Source organism: Drosophila elegans, unplaced genomic scaffold (assembly GCF_018152505.1).
Source record: "Drosophila elegans isolate 14027-0461.03 unplaced genomic scaffold, ASM1815250v1 contig_476, whole genome shotgun sequence".
NCBI classification, from domain to species: domain Eukaryota; kingdom Metazoa; phylum Arthropoda; class Insecta; order Diptera; family Drosophilidae; genus Drosophila; species Drosophila elegans.
Window position 1 is genome coordinate 15,778,790 of NW_024545863.1, and position 13,260 is coordinate 15,792,049.

The 13,260-nt window shown below is 40.7% G+C and overlaps 1 protein-coding gene across 1 annotated transcript in view; it reads right to left on the bottom strand.

The window, feature by feature from the left end:
• Positions 1–3,376: 3,376 nt before the first annotated feature.
• The window catches only part of LOC108134607 (protein timeless homolog), a 78,143-nt gene continuing 68,259 nt past the window's right edge, over positions 3,377–13,260 (bottom strand). The window contains exons 12-18 of the mRNA XM_017254979.2: positions 10,857–10,940; positions 10,697–10,745; positions 9,846–9,987; positions 6,976–7,181; positions 6,601–6,689; positions 5,645–5,848; positions 3,377–4,895 (exon numbers count right to left, since the gene is read on the bottom strand). Coding sequence (XP_017110468.1) covers positions 3,451–4,895; positions 5,645–5,848; positions 6,601–6,689; positions 6,976–7,181; positions 9,846–9,987; positions 10,697–10,745; positions 10,857–10,940 — 2,219 coding nt within the window. The 3' untranslated portion in view covers positions 3,377–3,450. The remainder of the gene's footprint in view (positions 4,896–5,644; positions 5,849–6,600; positions 6,690–6,975; positions 7,182–9,845; positions 9,988–10,696; positions 10,746–10,856; positions 10,941–13,260) is intronic.

The window sequence follows — 13,260 nt, forward strand, 5'->3', positions numbered from 1 at the left end:
CTGCGAGTCCTGCAAATCTGGCAGTGTGTTTATCACACGTCAAAGGCGCTTTTTGTCTTTGCCCAAATCTGCTTCAATTTGAGCCGAGATGAGCGGCATATAAAAAGTTTCTGTTGTATAAACATTGTGTGATTGTTAGAAAAACATGTGCCAGGGGCACAAACACACGCTCTCAATGAGAAACGCCCACACGAAACAAAAAAAAACGAAAACGGAAGCCTTGCCTTGGAGGTCGAATCTTAGAACACCCTGCCAATTCTATTCACTCATTAATATTTAATCTATTAAGTATTCTTAATACTCTACGCTTTTTCATAAACTAGGAAATTTAAACGATAGCTTTATTGTTAATATCAAAAGCAAAGTAAATAAAGAAGAGTGGTCAATCCAGGATTTAAAATATCCAATCCAAGTAATAGCTTTAAAAATAGTATAGTTTTTATGTATTTCATGTTTCATCGTACGTAATAATTTCGACCAAAGCACTAAAAATATCAAATATTGTATACCTACAATATATATAAAAAAAATGAATAGTTTATTTGAGCACAGCAACCTGATTTCATTACTGATCTGTGGAAGTAGTTATAACTTTGCAAGCGCATTATAAGAGACAAGAATAAAAGAAAAGCGGAGAAAAGCAAAGCGAACTCATCAAACAACACCATCATCTGCATATGCCACGTTCTTGTCAGCGACATCCTTATTTCCGTTATGATGAAAAGTCGCAAGTTTTCCGTGCGTGTGTGTGGGTGTGTGTCTGCGTCACAATAAAGCCGCCGTTATAGTCCCCAGATTAGGTTAATCCGCTGGCTGTTAGCTGTTGGATGTTGGCTGTTGGCATCGCTATCTGCATGGCCTTTGTTCTAATGATGGAAATGAGCGTGTGAAAAGCCCGGGCAATAACTCTTTCTGTTGTGTTGCCCTAATGAAAGCAGTTACAGTTTATTGTGCTCACGCACACACATTCCACGGCAAACGCGGCTTAATGAACCGCTCCTGCTCGCAGCGAAAAAAGGAAATTTAAGTCCCCGGACTTGCCTTATCATAATTTACGATGTATTAAGTGATTTTAAAGATGATGCTCGCTGCTGTTTTTGCCATAACTGCTGTCTCTGGCAACCTCTTTGACACACTTACACCCACAATTGCCGGCAACATAATAGTAAAATTAAAAATCTAAAAAGTGTTTTATGTTTAATACGCAATTAGCTTATATAACATTCAACTAGTGAACTTGAACTCCAAAAATAAGACGAAAAACTAATTAAACTTAAATTAACATATACAAAATAGTGTTATCTACTTGTCAATGGTCAAAGAAAATGTACTGTAAAATAAACAATTAAATAAATATTTAAACTTTTTAAACTTATCATTTGACTATTTACGCAATTTATTTATATTGTTTTAATAATACATCATACAATTTAATACGCATTGTATTTAATAATATGATTTTATATTTAATTCCATTTTTTCATTTATTTATTTTAAATCCTTTCTGGTTAAAACTGTTTTTAGTAGTGAAAAGTCCATTTTCACTTAAAGGCAAAGTTAAAAAAACATTAAAAACACATCGAGCTACTATTATTTGTTCCGTAGCTGTAAGCACCCGGACGCGGACTCCATAAAAAGGTGTGGCATTCTTTTGAGGGCTCATGCAGTTGACATGTGCCAAGGAGGTTGATTAAATTAATGAAATAAATTATGAGCTGCTCATCACCGGTTCGCTCGCTGCTGCCTTTTAAATTGAGTGCGCGCCATCTTGAAATTAATAATGTGACATGTCACAGGGCTGGATGGAGGATGTGGGTGAGGGTGGTGCTTTTGCTTGGCAGGTGCCACACACGTGTGTCGAGTTCTTTTAATTCTGTTGCAAAATAAATGATGTGCCTAAGCCAGCGCAGACGTATGTCGGGTGTCTCGCTCCTTGGATTTTTCGCAGTCCGCTTAAATTTATGCACTTAATTTCATTAATGATTTAGGTGCGGCATCACGCATACGCCCCGTTGCAGCCAGATGCGGAAGCTGCACAGACAATTGGCTCTGATTATTGGATTCAATTTTCTTTCTAAAGTGGCTTACCAATCAAACCGCATTCGCATCTGTGGCCGAGTAATTTCCAATAAAAGTGTCACAAAATAAAAGTACTCCTCCGACTGCAAAACGCACCACAAATTCGTTAGACGTGCAGCCCCAAAAATCCAATAAAAACACAATAAGACGAGGCCACAGGCCAGTGACTTGTATTTTGCTCTCTGCTCGCCCTCACAAGCTGCTACAATGCAATGCATTTAAGTGCGATTATTTCTTCCGACAATGTGGATTGTATGTGAAATGCAACTGGCGTTGCACAATGCTCATGCGGAGCATTTGCATACAGTGAAGCGACGCTTCTACACTTGAAAAACAATGCCTCTAAGTCCTACAAAGTACCATAAAGGTTTGGAAACAGGAAGTCATATAAATGTAATCCCGATAGAATTTAATATAATATTTTTGGAAAGTATAAGCTTAAGTTGCAAGTATGTGAATATCATTTGAAAGACATTTTATTCATTACTGTTCATTTAAAAAACTTGCCATCTTTAAAAATGAAAATAGTTAAGCTTTTAGGCTTAGTCCAAAGATGTGCCCTAGATTATTAAAAGGATTTTCTCAAGTGTATCCATTTTGTCCCTCGAACTCGAACTGAACCTGGGTCTTCAACTGGCTCACCCTGGCCAGAAATTAACAAAATGCATTGTACGAAGGGAGGCGAGGCGTGGCGAGGCGAATGCCCAACCCAGTTGGAGCATCGGACCAACAAAAGCCACCAAATTAGCAGAAGCACACAAAAGGCTCTGGAGGTGGAGCAGTGAGTGCTGCTCACAATGGACCACTACGAAATGCCATCGAATCAACTGGGGGAATGGCAGAGGTAATAGAACTGCCCGGAAGGGGCGGCAGTACCAAGGAGGGGCGTGGCTGTGGGGGTCTAGGCCATGTTTACTGCCAGACAGTTACAATGGAGTTGGTTGACTTTTGTTACCCATGTGATGCCCTTAGGCTACCGCAGTAGGCAGTATACGGTGTATGTAAATAAATGGAATATGTTTTGGGCATTTAAATGGAATCCATTTTTGCCTGATTTATTAATTGCAATATATATTGCCATAAATGTGATACATTTTCTAATGCTACTTACATAAAAATACCTGCCAATTTTATACCCTTCATATATCCACCATTTAGTACCTGTTTAACTTTATAGATATAAAAGCTAAATGAAATCCATACTTTAATTTATACTTTTCCCTGCATGAAGCACAATACCCATAAAAACAGTAGTCACTCTTGACGAACATGACAAGTGAACAAACAAAAGCTGATATGCAAATTAAAAGTTACATTTATTCGAGCTTCCATTCCGGTGAGCTATAAAATCAAAAGCGGAACGGGAATGCATTAAAAATCATCCTCATCATCGTCATCGATGATGGCCAACCGTCGCCGCTTGGCCGGCTCCCCATCGACTGATTTTGCTGGTTTTTTGCGAGCCAGAAAGTTGGCCTCCTCGTCGCTGTCCTTGTCCTCATCCTCCACATCATCATCCTCATTCTCCCGATCGTCGTTGCTGCGTGGGCGTTTGTTTGTCTTGTTGGCGGCCGGCAAGGCGCCATCATCATCGTTGTCGCTATCCGAGTCAATTACATTAACGCGACGTGCACGCTGCACGGACTTATTGGTATTGTTCTCCTTATCCTCATTGGCAGCGCCATCCTCGTCCTGCTTTTCCACATCCTTATCCTCGTCCTCCAGCTCGAGCAGACGGGCACGATAGTCCTCCGAGTTGAAGTTAAATGCATCATCGTCCGCCTCTTGAGCGGCCTTTGTTGACTCATTTAGAACCATATCGTTCAGCTTGATTTTAGTGGCTCGCTTGGCTCTCAAATGGTCAAATAAATCATCCGTGTTGGGTTTCTGTCGCTCCGTTGTATTTCTCCCCTCTTCGCCGGAGTCCTTTGACTCCTTGGCTTTGTCTTTGACCTTTCGCTTGGCCTTCTTTTCGCCGGCCTTGGGTTTGGCCTTGCTTTTGGGGGGCGCACGCTGCTCGGCTTCGTCATCGCTTTGATTGAACATCAGACTGTCTAGTTTCTGTTGCTGCTGGGCCAATATGTTCTCCTGCCGCTGCCTGCTGTGCTTCTCTAGGAAGTCCTCCTCCTCCTCCTCCTCACTTTCTTCGTCCTGCTCCTCGTCATCTTCAGCATCTTCTGCAGCCTGGTCTTCAGGTTCCATGTCGACCTCTTCGCCTGACAAAATTTTAGATCGCACTTGTAGGTCGGCTGCATTCAGATAGGTGGGAATGCGCCAGTAGGTTTCCATTTGGGCAATGGGCGGCTGCATTCCCAGGGCAACCAGAACCTTCTGGAAATCACCATCCTCCATGGCATCCTTTTGGTCTTGCATTAGAGGCAACAGAGGGACACCGTCGTCATCCTCGGCTGGTTCTTCTGTTTCCTCGCTGGCATCTTGGATACATTCCTGCAGCCACTCGATGGCGGATTGGTACTTTCCGGCATTTACCTGGCCAATAAGGGCCCTTACAGTGCCGACATCCAAGGGTGTGCGCACCACCTGACGCTTCTTGGCTTTTTTGGGCTTGGACTTGGTGTTGGGCTTCCTATATCCGTCATCCTCGATCATGGGTTCCTCCGCGAAGTCGTACTCATCGCCATCGCCATCGCCACCAATCTCTGCCTGCTTACCCTTAGCCTTGCCACGCCCCTTTCCGGTTTTGGCGGGCAGAATCTCCGACTTGTCTGCAATCAGGTGAATCTGCAGCATCCGCTTGATGATCTGCTGCTTGGAGCGCCGATCCGCAAACTCTTGGACAATACGCTGCAGGCAGTCTGAAAAAAATTAGCACAATAAACGATAAATACGAAAATACTTTAGTTTTTTAACTGTCATTTTGTAATTGAAAGTTAAGGCTAAACATATTTAATTCAATTTTAAAAAATGTCAAACAAGGGTTTAATTATAATTGTTGTATCATTTTTTGTGACTGTAAATACTTGAATTTAATTAAAACACCAGATCCCCTTATTGATATATTTAATCAATTGATTTTTCATTTAAATTTATTAAGTGTTAGTGTTTTATCTTAGGCTAATTTATCATGTATTTATTAATGTTTGGATAAGACAAAAACAGTTATCTTAAACCAAACTAGCCTGCCTAATGATTTCTCCAACATCTAATCGATTTCAACTACATATTATTCAACTATATTTTCAATTTTAAAAAATGTATAGCTAGGAACTGACTGATATTTGATAATTTTAATTTGTCATTGCCTTCCGTGATTTTAAGCAGTTGCGCATAAATAAAAAATAAGATTCCCCTAATGATGTGTTTGAGAAATAAGTTTCTTATTTAATTTTTTGAAGTCTTAATGGCTAGTGACTTATCATAAGCTAATTTTGACTATGTACATTTTTGTGATGGCAGTAAGACACTGATATAAAACAAAACTGGCCTAGCTAATTATTTTCCCAACATCAAATCGATTTGGATTTACTTAGGCTTAGGCCCTTGATTTGGCCTTGCTTCCTGTCTTTCCCACTGCAGTGTGTACTCAAACTGACTGTCCACTTACCCGGCTCAATGCGATGCTGATCGTATAAGCTCCTTAGCTCCTCATCCTCTTCCGGCTGCCAGAGGTTTTTGCCGCCCTGGGCCGACTTGGTCGAACGTTTGGTGGGCGCCTTGAACAGCAGGCCTAATTCCTTCAGCTTCTTCAGGACAGTCCTACGATTGCGCGTCTTGTCGGCCAAATTGTCCAGAATCCAATCAATCACATCTGAAAAAGCACACACAATTGAGTAGTTGTTTTCCGTCAGTTTTTGGCCATTCTCTGCCAGCTACTTTTTGGAGTGGCTCGAGTGCCGGAGCTTTGATTGCTTCTATTCATTTACGGCGAAACGAGTTTTAAATCGGTCTCTGGAGGAGTTTCCCAATTTGCAGCTGCAATGCGCACAGGAACGCAAAGCCGATCAAAACCGAAGCCTTAGGGTGGTCCAAAAATCCATAGAATATGTAAGCCATCTCAAAATTTTTAAAATTAAAAAAAAACCTCATCAACTTATTGATTTAATAGGATTCACATATGGAAAACTACACTACAATGTTTTCGGTTGAATAGCTGAATTTAAAGTTTAACAACAAAAATACGAACTGGATAAAATTTTTGAATTAAAACAACAGTGCGTATGAGTGATAATCTTTGAAGCCATTTAAAGCATTTTTTTCAACAAATTTCTTCTGGTATGCAATAAAAGCAACAAAACGCATACCATAAGTGGGTTCTAGGAAAGCCTTAAAATTTGCAATCAAATTTGGACCACCCTAATGACTCGGTAAATTACTTAACAGAGCAAGATTGCAAAGCTTTAGAGTGGCAATATGTAGACATTAGGGAAATTTACAAAATGAATTAAATATTTCTCAAAATCAAAGTTCTGTCTTGCAAGATTATAGTTTAAGGTTATAGAATTCGAATTGAATAGGCGTAAGAACTCGTTAGGAGTAAATTCCTAAGCTTGCAATAGTTACCCTTATCGGTTTCAGGATTGCGCTGGTTCTCCTCGAAAAGGAAGCGCAGCTCCGACTCCTGCTCCTCGCTCCAGGCTCCTTTGGTGCCGCTGCAGTGAGAGTTAATACCATGAATATGTGGGCAGGACTCTTCAGGACTTTGTGTCTCCCCATCATTTTGACTTGCCAAGCAGAGGATCTGACCCTTTGACTTCTCGCCAGGGGGTGCGCAAATACAATGAAGAGACTTGACTCTGGCCGCTGGCCATCATTTATCATGTGCCAACTAAACGACAGACGATGAAGTCCCGGCTCAGTCAATCATGCGGCCATTGTGATGGCCCAGTCCTTTTAACCCCCAGATGAGGAGACAATGCCAAAGTAACCCATACTCACGCTTCGTAGGCGTCACAATAGCCCGACTCCAGCTCATTTGCCTCCCTGATGCCCTTGTAAAATAATAACTCTGCATAGATTTTGGGATTAGTCGGGGCCACCTCGACAAATTTGCGCACTACGAAGATGGCCAGGCGACGCAGCTCCTCCTGATGGACGTCACGTTCCACGCTGAAGACTTGTTGAAAGATGCGAAACAGCTTGGCCTGTGGAACGGGGTAGGGGAGAAAAGCGGAAAAGCATTGGTCGGGTTGTGCTTGAAATTCAAATGAAAAGTTTCTGGCAAGACAGCCACAACAGCCGCCGCCTTGTCCTCTATCACTTTGCTCCTCTGCGGTTGCCGCCTGCGGTTGTCTCTCTGCCGAGCTGAGCAAGATATCATTTGCAGTTGGCAAAAACTTTATAAACGCCACCCAAGCCCCCGACAACTAACCCTTAAAACCCCCTGCCATCCAACCGTTGAGCCATCCAACCATTCAGCCAGCCAACCGAAAGCCCCTGTATCGTTGTCGACTGTCGTCGTCCGTATTTGGAATTTAATTTATCCTATGATTGCGCAGACCCATTAGTGGTTTTGACTTTGCATATGATGCTACTTTTGTTTTGCTTGTGGCCAGGCTGCCAAGCAGCAGTCTGCTCCTTTTGATGGCCTCATGAACACGGATGGCTGCAGCAGTTCACTGGGCAAAAAACCTATCCCATATTAGCAAAAAGAACACACAAAAGTTTTGCAACCGTATTAATTAGGGCCTACATATAAAAAAGAGTTGAAGAGTTTTTAACTTAAGAACATTTCCGTTAAATTTTAATAAATCTAATAAACGTTCTGTACAGTTTCTTATTTTAAAACATTATTTTTTAATTTTAACAAATCCAAAGGTGTTAAATATTAAAAAAAAATTAAAATTAGTAAATTCAATATTGTCTTAATTGGAATACTGTAACTACGGAAAGATCATAAATATTAGCTTCGTGTATAATCTAGAAATGTTGTTAAAAAGTCCAATATTTTAAATAAATTTCAGAACACTTTTTTTTTCAATTTTAATAAATCCAATATTGTCTCACTATTGGAATACTGTAACTTCGGAAGAAATTTGAAACTCACTTTGTGAATAACATAGAAATCAGTTTTACGTTTGCCGCAAAATTTTTAACGATTTTTTAGTTGTGTAGAACATACATTTTTTTAACACTCAAAAGTTTTGCTCCGCTTTGAATATTTAATTTGGAATCAAACATTAAATATGCCAACTTAGCATATAGTCACATTTTTTTAAGCTTCGGTTAATAAAAAATCATGTTTAAACAATTTTTTGTGTCTGAATAAATGTGACAATTTATGCAATAGCTAAGTTTAAACTTCGCTGTCCTTTCAATTAGGCAAAAGTTTTGCTTCTAAAAAGCAGTAAAATTTATTAAAATTTATATAATATAATATTATAATTTATAATTTATTAAAATTTGGAAGGACATTTTATCGCAGTGCTCAGTTCCTCATTCTCGTCATCGTCATCGCCATCGTCAGTGTCGTCCTTTTAATCGTAGCTTGTGCACAGCAGACATTGAGCCGGCTTAGATGACGCTGATAGGGAACCCGGTCGTCTGAGCAGAGGGACGCGAGATGGACTGCGGAGACTTATGCAGAGACACTCGACATCGGCTTTGTCCCCCGAAAGCGATGCCGTTTTTGGCCGCTTCAGTGATTAGCCATTCTCCACCGACTCTGCAGTGGTTGCATGCGATCTCGATGGCCCCAAAACCCAAGGCTTTAACCATCGCTTTAAGCCGATGGAAACGGGAAAAGCCCGGTGGGTGGGAAAGCGAAGGCCGCGCAGCCTGCTGCTGAATGTGATTTATGAACTCTGCCCCAACAGAAAAGTTTAATTGCCAGCCGTGAAAAGCAGCATAAGCAGTTGAAAAGAAATCCGGAAAGAAGTGAAAGCACTTTGTGCCAGGTACAAAATTAAATGCTCTATTACAAAGTATTTTAAAGCGAATAATCGGGAAAATATATTATTAGTTTATTTATTTGTTGTTGGTAAAATTACAATATTGAAATCGCAGTTATAAAAGTAATAACCAAACAAGACCTAAAATAAAAGCATTTTTGTAACAAAAAACCCAATCAATTTCGCTTCAAAAACTAGGGTCATAAGAATGTCACAACAAATTAAAACTCAAATGGGCTAGGAAACCGACAAGGTCACATGAAATTTAAAGTAAAAGCACCAACTAAATCCGGTCAATATCTTTAATGCCCAACTTCAGGACAATCGCGTTGGACTCTTCCCAAGGGACAGTGCCAACTGAAACTCAAACACAGACATTTGAATACTTGAGTCGCTATAGAACCCAACCGATGCTGTGGCCCAAGGCAACGCGTGAAAGGCTTAAAAAGTTCAAATTCCAGCTGACAGCGGAGGGGCCGATGGGAAACCCAATGAGCCCATCGCCGAACCCGCTTGAAAAAATATATATATACGTACGCGAGGAGCAGTAAATATCGTTTGTGGCTTTGGACAAATAGAAAAAAGGTCCGCTTAATTTGTACAAATTACCATAAAAATGAAATGAAAGCAGCGACAGTAAAAGAAAGAGAGCAAAAAGAAAATGAGCGGCAGCTAAGCTGTGGCATTTGTTTTTTGCGTTTGACTTTGATTTATGTGCAGGTCCCTTAAATAGGTTTAAAAAGGGAACCATTGAGAGTTCAACAATTACATTTTGGTGTTGGACATCAAGTAAATTTAAACCAGCGCAAAACATCCCTTGAAATTTAATAAAAATCGACAACTAAATAGTTAACTCTTCTTTAAATTAGTTGAAACAGATTTATTTATAAGTAACTTAAATTATTATTTCTGACTCACCTGGAAAAGCATACCCGCACACTTGCAGCCGTAGGCGATGCGATGTAGAATAGTTACTGCCGCTTTCAAGGATCTGGTCGGTATATCTGCCCAATCAGATAGCACTAATGTGCAGGCGCGAACGATTTTCGGATTCAGCAATCTAAAGGGGTCGGATAAGAACACAGACGAGCGCGGCCATTATAAACCAAACTCCAATTAGATTATGCTAAATTTAACTAATTATGATTTAAGAGTTTATCCAGCCAGCCATCCCGCAACAGAATCGACCACCGGGACCGCAAATGTTCTACACTCGGCGCAGAAGTTTTAGAAACAATCGAAACAACAGCAGTAACAATGGCAGCGCAATTAAAATACAACGGGCGAACCAACTTGACGTCATTTTATTATAATTGTTGTGGCAGAGTGAGCTGATGTTGCTGCTGCTCTGCTGCTGATGTTGCTGCTGCTGTGCTGCTGATGTTGCTGCTGGGTCGGGGTTTACTGTGCTGCCTTTCTAAGCTGCCCGCGGCATCTGTGTGCCCGGGTTCCCAGTTCGAGTTCGCGGCCATAAAACTTTTGGCACAAGTAATTTCTGACACTAATCCTTAATTAGTAGCCACGAGCACTGACTCTGGTCTGCCTTTCAATTAAAAACACAATTACAATTTTCAACACGACCATCAGCACAAAACCGCCGTCCAACCGAGCGAGGGACCATGATAACTTTTCAAATAACAGCGTTAAAATTTAAGCACCCTCTCCCTTCCCGTTCCTATATTATATTTCGTAAATGGTAAAGCGTCCAAGCGGTTGGCCTTGATTCGAAAACTTTATGAGTTTGGGGTCCTTGGTCTAGGCCCATTTACCTGCGAGCGATATCATCAAATTTGAACGTTTTCTCGGTGAGTCCATTATCTGCAAGGGAGAAGGGAAGAAAACAGGCAAATGCCATTTATTAGTTGAAATTTCCTCAAATTATTTTCATATTTATCACAGATTTATGCGCTGAGTGCTGCTGAGTCTTACCCTGCTCTTCGAATTCCTCGTTATCCAAGTCATCGTCTTCGTCCTGCTCGTCACCGCTTCGATTTTCCTTTTCCACGGGCTCAGCTGAAATTGAAAATATTTATTAAATATCGGGTCTAATCAGAATGCCAGTAATGCTGATTGAATTAAGCGGGAAATACTTAATTTTAGTCAGAGTTTTTATATTTTAAGGAAAGGGGAGACTATATTAAACATAAGAGTAAAACTGACACACTAATCAGTCGAAAGTTGAAAACCCTTTTTAAATGGAAATAATGATTTGTTTGAAAAATAATCAAAGAGAGACCTAAACATCAACCAATTAATGCAAATGATGATGGAGTGGAAATCATTCTTTATAATGACAGAACATGACTATTCCAATGGTCACCTTATGTTTGCCAACACAAAGTTAAACTCGCTGGTCTGACTGCGTACAATTTAAATTTAAACCAATCGTGCACCCACAGTGATTTAATCAATTATGCACGAGTTGCCAATAGAGATAGATGAGGGCACTCCGGGTGCAGCAGGGTCACGCAAATGGCCATTAACAATAATTATGACTGCTGCAATGCATAAACAAGTGTACTTATGTTACAACGACCAGAGAAACAGAACGACAGAGGGCGAGTGTCCTGATAAAATGCAAAGCTAGTCGAAAGCACACTTCACAGGATCGCTTCGAAACGGTGCAATTGGAATGGAATACGTACGAAAGGGCTTTCGCTGCAGGGTTTGCTGATGTTGCACCTGCTGCAGGCACCATGCCCAAACAGACCGCCCAAAAAATGTCATCCCACCTGAGAGCCGGACTTCAGGCAGCAACAACTTCATTTTGAAAGTGCCATCCCCTTGCACCCTACTACACCCTACACCATACACCCTACACCCATGCAATGGACTGCGTGTGCGTCGCTTTATTAACGTCTTGAATGGAGGCTCCACTGGCATTCGTGTCCCTGTCGTTGGCACCGACGCTATTCTCCGTCATTAAAATACAATTTTCTGTGTCAGGTTCAAGCTGTAAGCCCAAAAACATGGCACACAGAGGCAGAGGAGCGTGGGGAAATGCAACACGGACAGCCGGGCCAGCACGATATTAGTGCATGTCTTTTGGGCTGCCTTTGTAGCTGCATTTGTTTGCCCTGACACCCGACAGGACTATGGATATAGCACCCCCAACCCGATCCGATCCGCTCTGGCACAGCAACACCTTACTCCATGGGAAGGACGAAGGACGAAGGGCTCTGCACGGCCATTAAACATGAACCTCGTTACGGCGTTGTTGATGTCCTTGCTGTAAGCGGTAACTTAAGGGCAGTCAGGCTGTGTGCGGAACAGGACTAAAGTCTGGAAGTCATGATGGCACTTCGAAACTCACACTCACACAGTGTTTTGTAAGAAATGTGGTTGGTTAACCGAGAGAGTTACTAAATATTAAACCTGAGTTATAAAGTTTCTTTAAAAAGTGCAGGTAAAAGTGAAACATTACAATGTGCAGGAGTTTGTCCATAAGTCAGAGCTGCCTTTCACAAGACATTTTCACCAAAATTGTAAACCCACCAAAATTTTAATTTTATTCTGCAGCTCTTTTAGAAAAGCATTTTTAGTTTATAAGACTTGGCAATGTTTTAAGATTTATTCTTATAAAAAAGTAAATTTGTATTAAAATAAAGAACTCAAAACTGAAGATGATGACTAGAAAATCTGATTTACGTTTTTTGGTTAATTTAGTTCAAATAACAATTTAAAACTGAAGACATTGACAATGTTTTAACATGTAATACTTATTTATATAAAAATAGCCAAATTAAAGTTATTGTTATAAGAACTAAAGAAGTATATGTAGGATTCAACATAGAGACGGTTTATAATTATTATAATATTTCCTATATTGCCAATTCTCCTTCATAATAATAAGTTTGTACTCGCAGCTTTGGGCTTTAAACATAAAATAATTAAATAAAATTAAAAAGGCTGCATTGCTAGCTTACATTTTTCACAGATCTTAAACTCTTTGGACTTATATTCATCGATTTTAGTGAGTAACAGGTACCAATAAGTCTAGATATTTATGGTTTAATAGTTTGCAGGCCACACTTAATGACTTTTACGCGTTGCCTGCACCTGGACGACACCTGAACGCATACCTGCCACGCCCCCTTGGCTTTGTCCACCCACTCCGCCTCCATTTCTGACCTTCATCACTGGATGCTATGTTTTGCACACACTCACTCACTGCTTGCATGCAAAACGGGAACGTGCCTGGTGTTTGGCCTGTGGTCTACAGCAGACAATGTCCTGTCATGTCCATCCAAGGACCATGTACTCATACCCAGCTACATATATCCCTATACTTTTGGGCAGCAATTAATTTGAAGTTTAGCACGTGTGTGTGTCT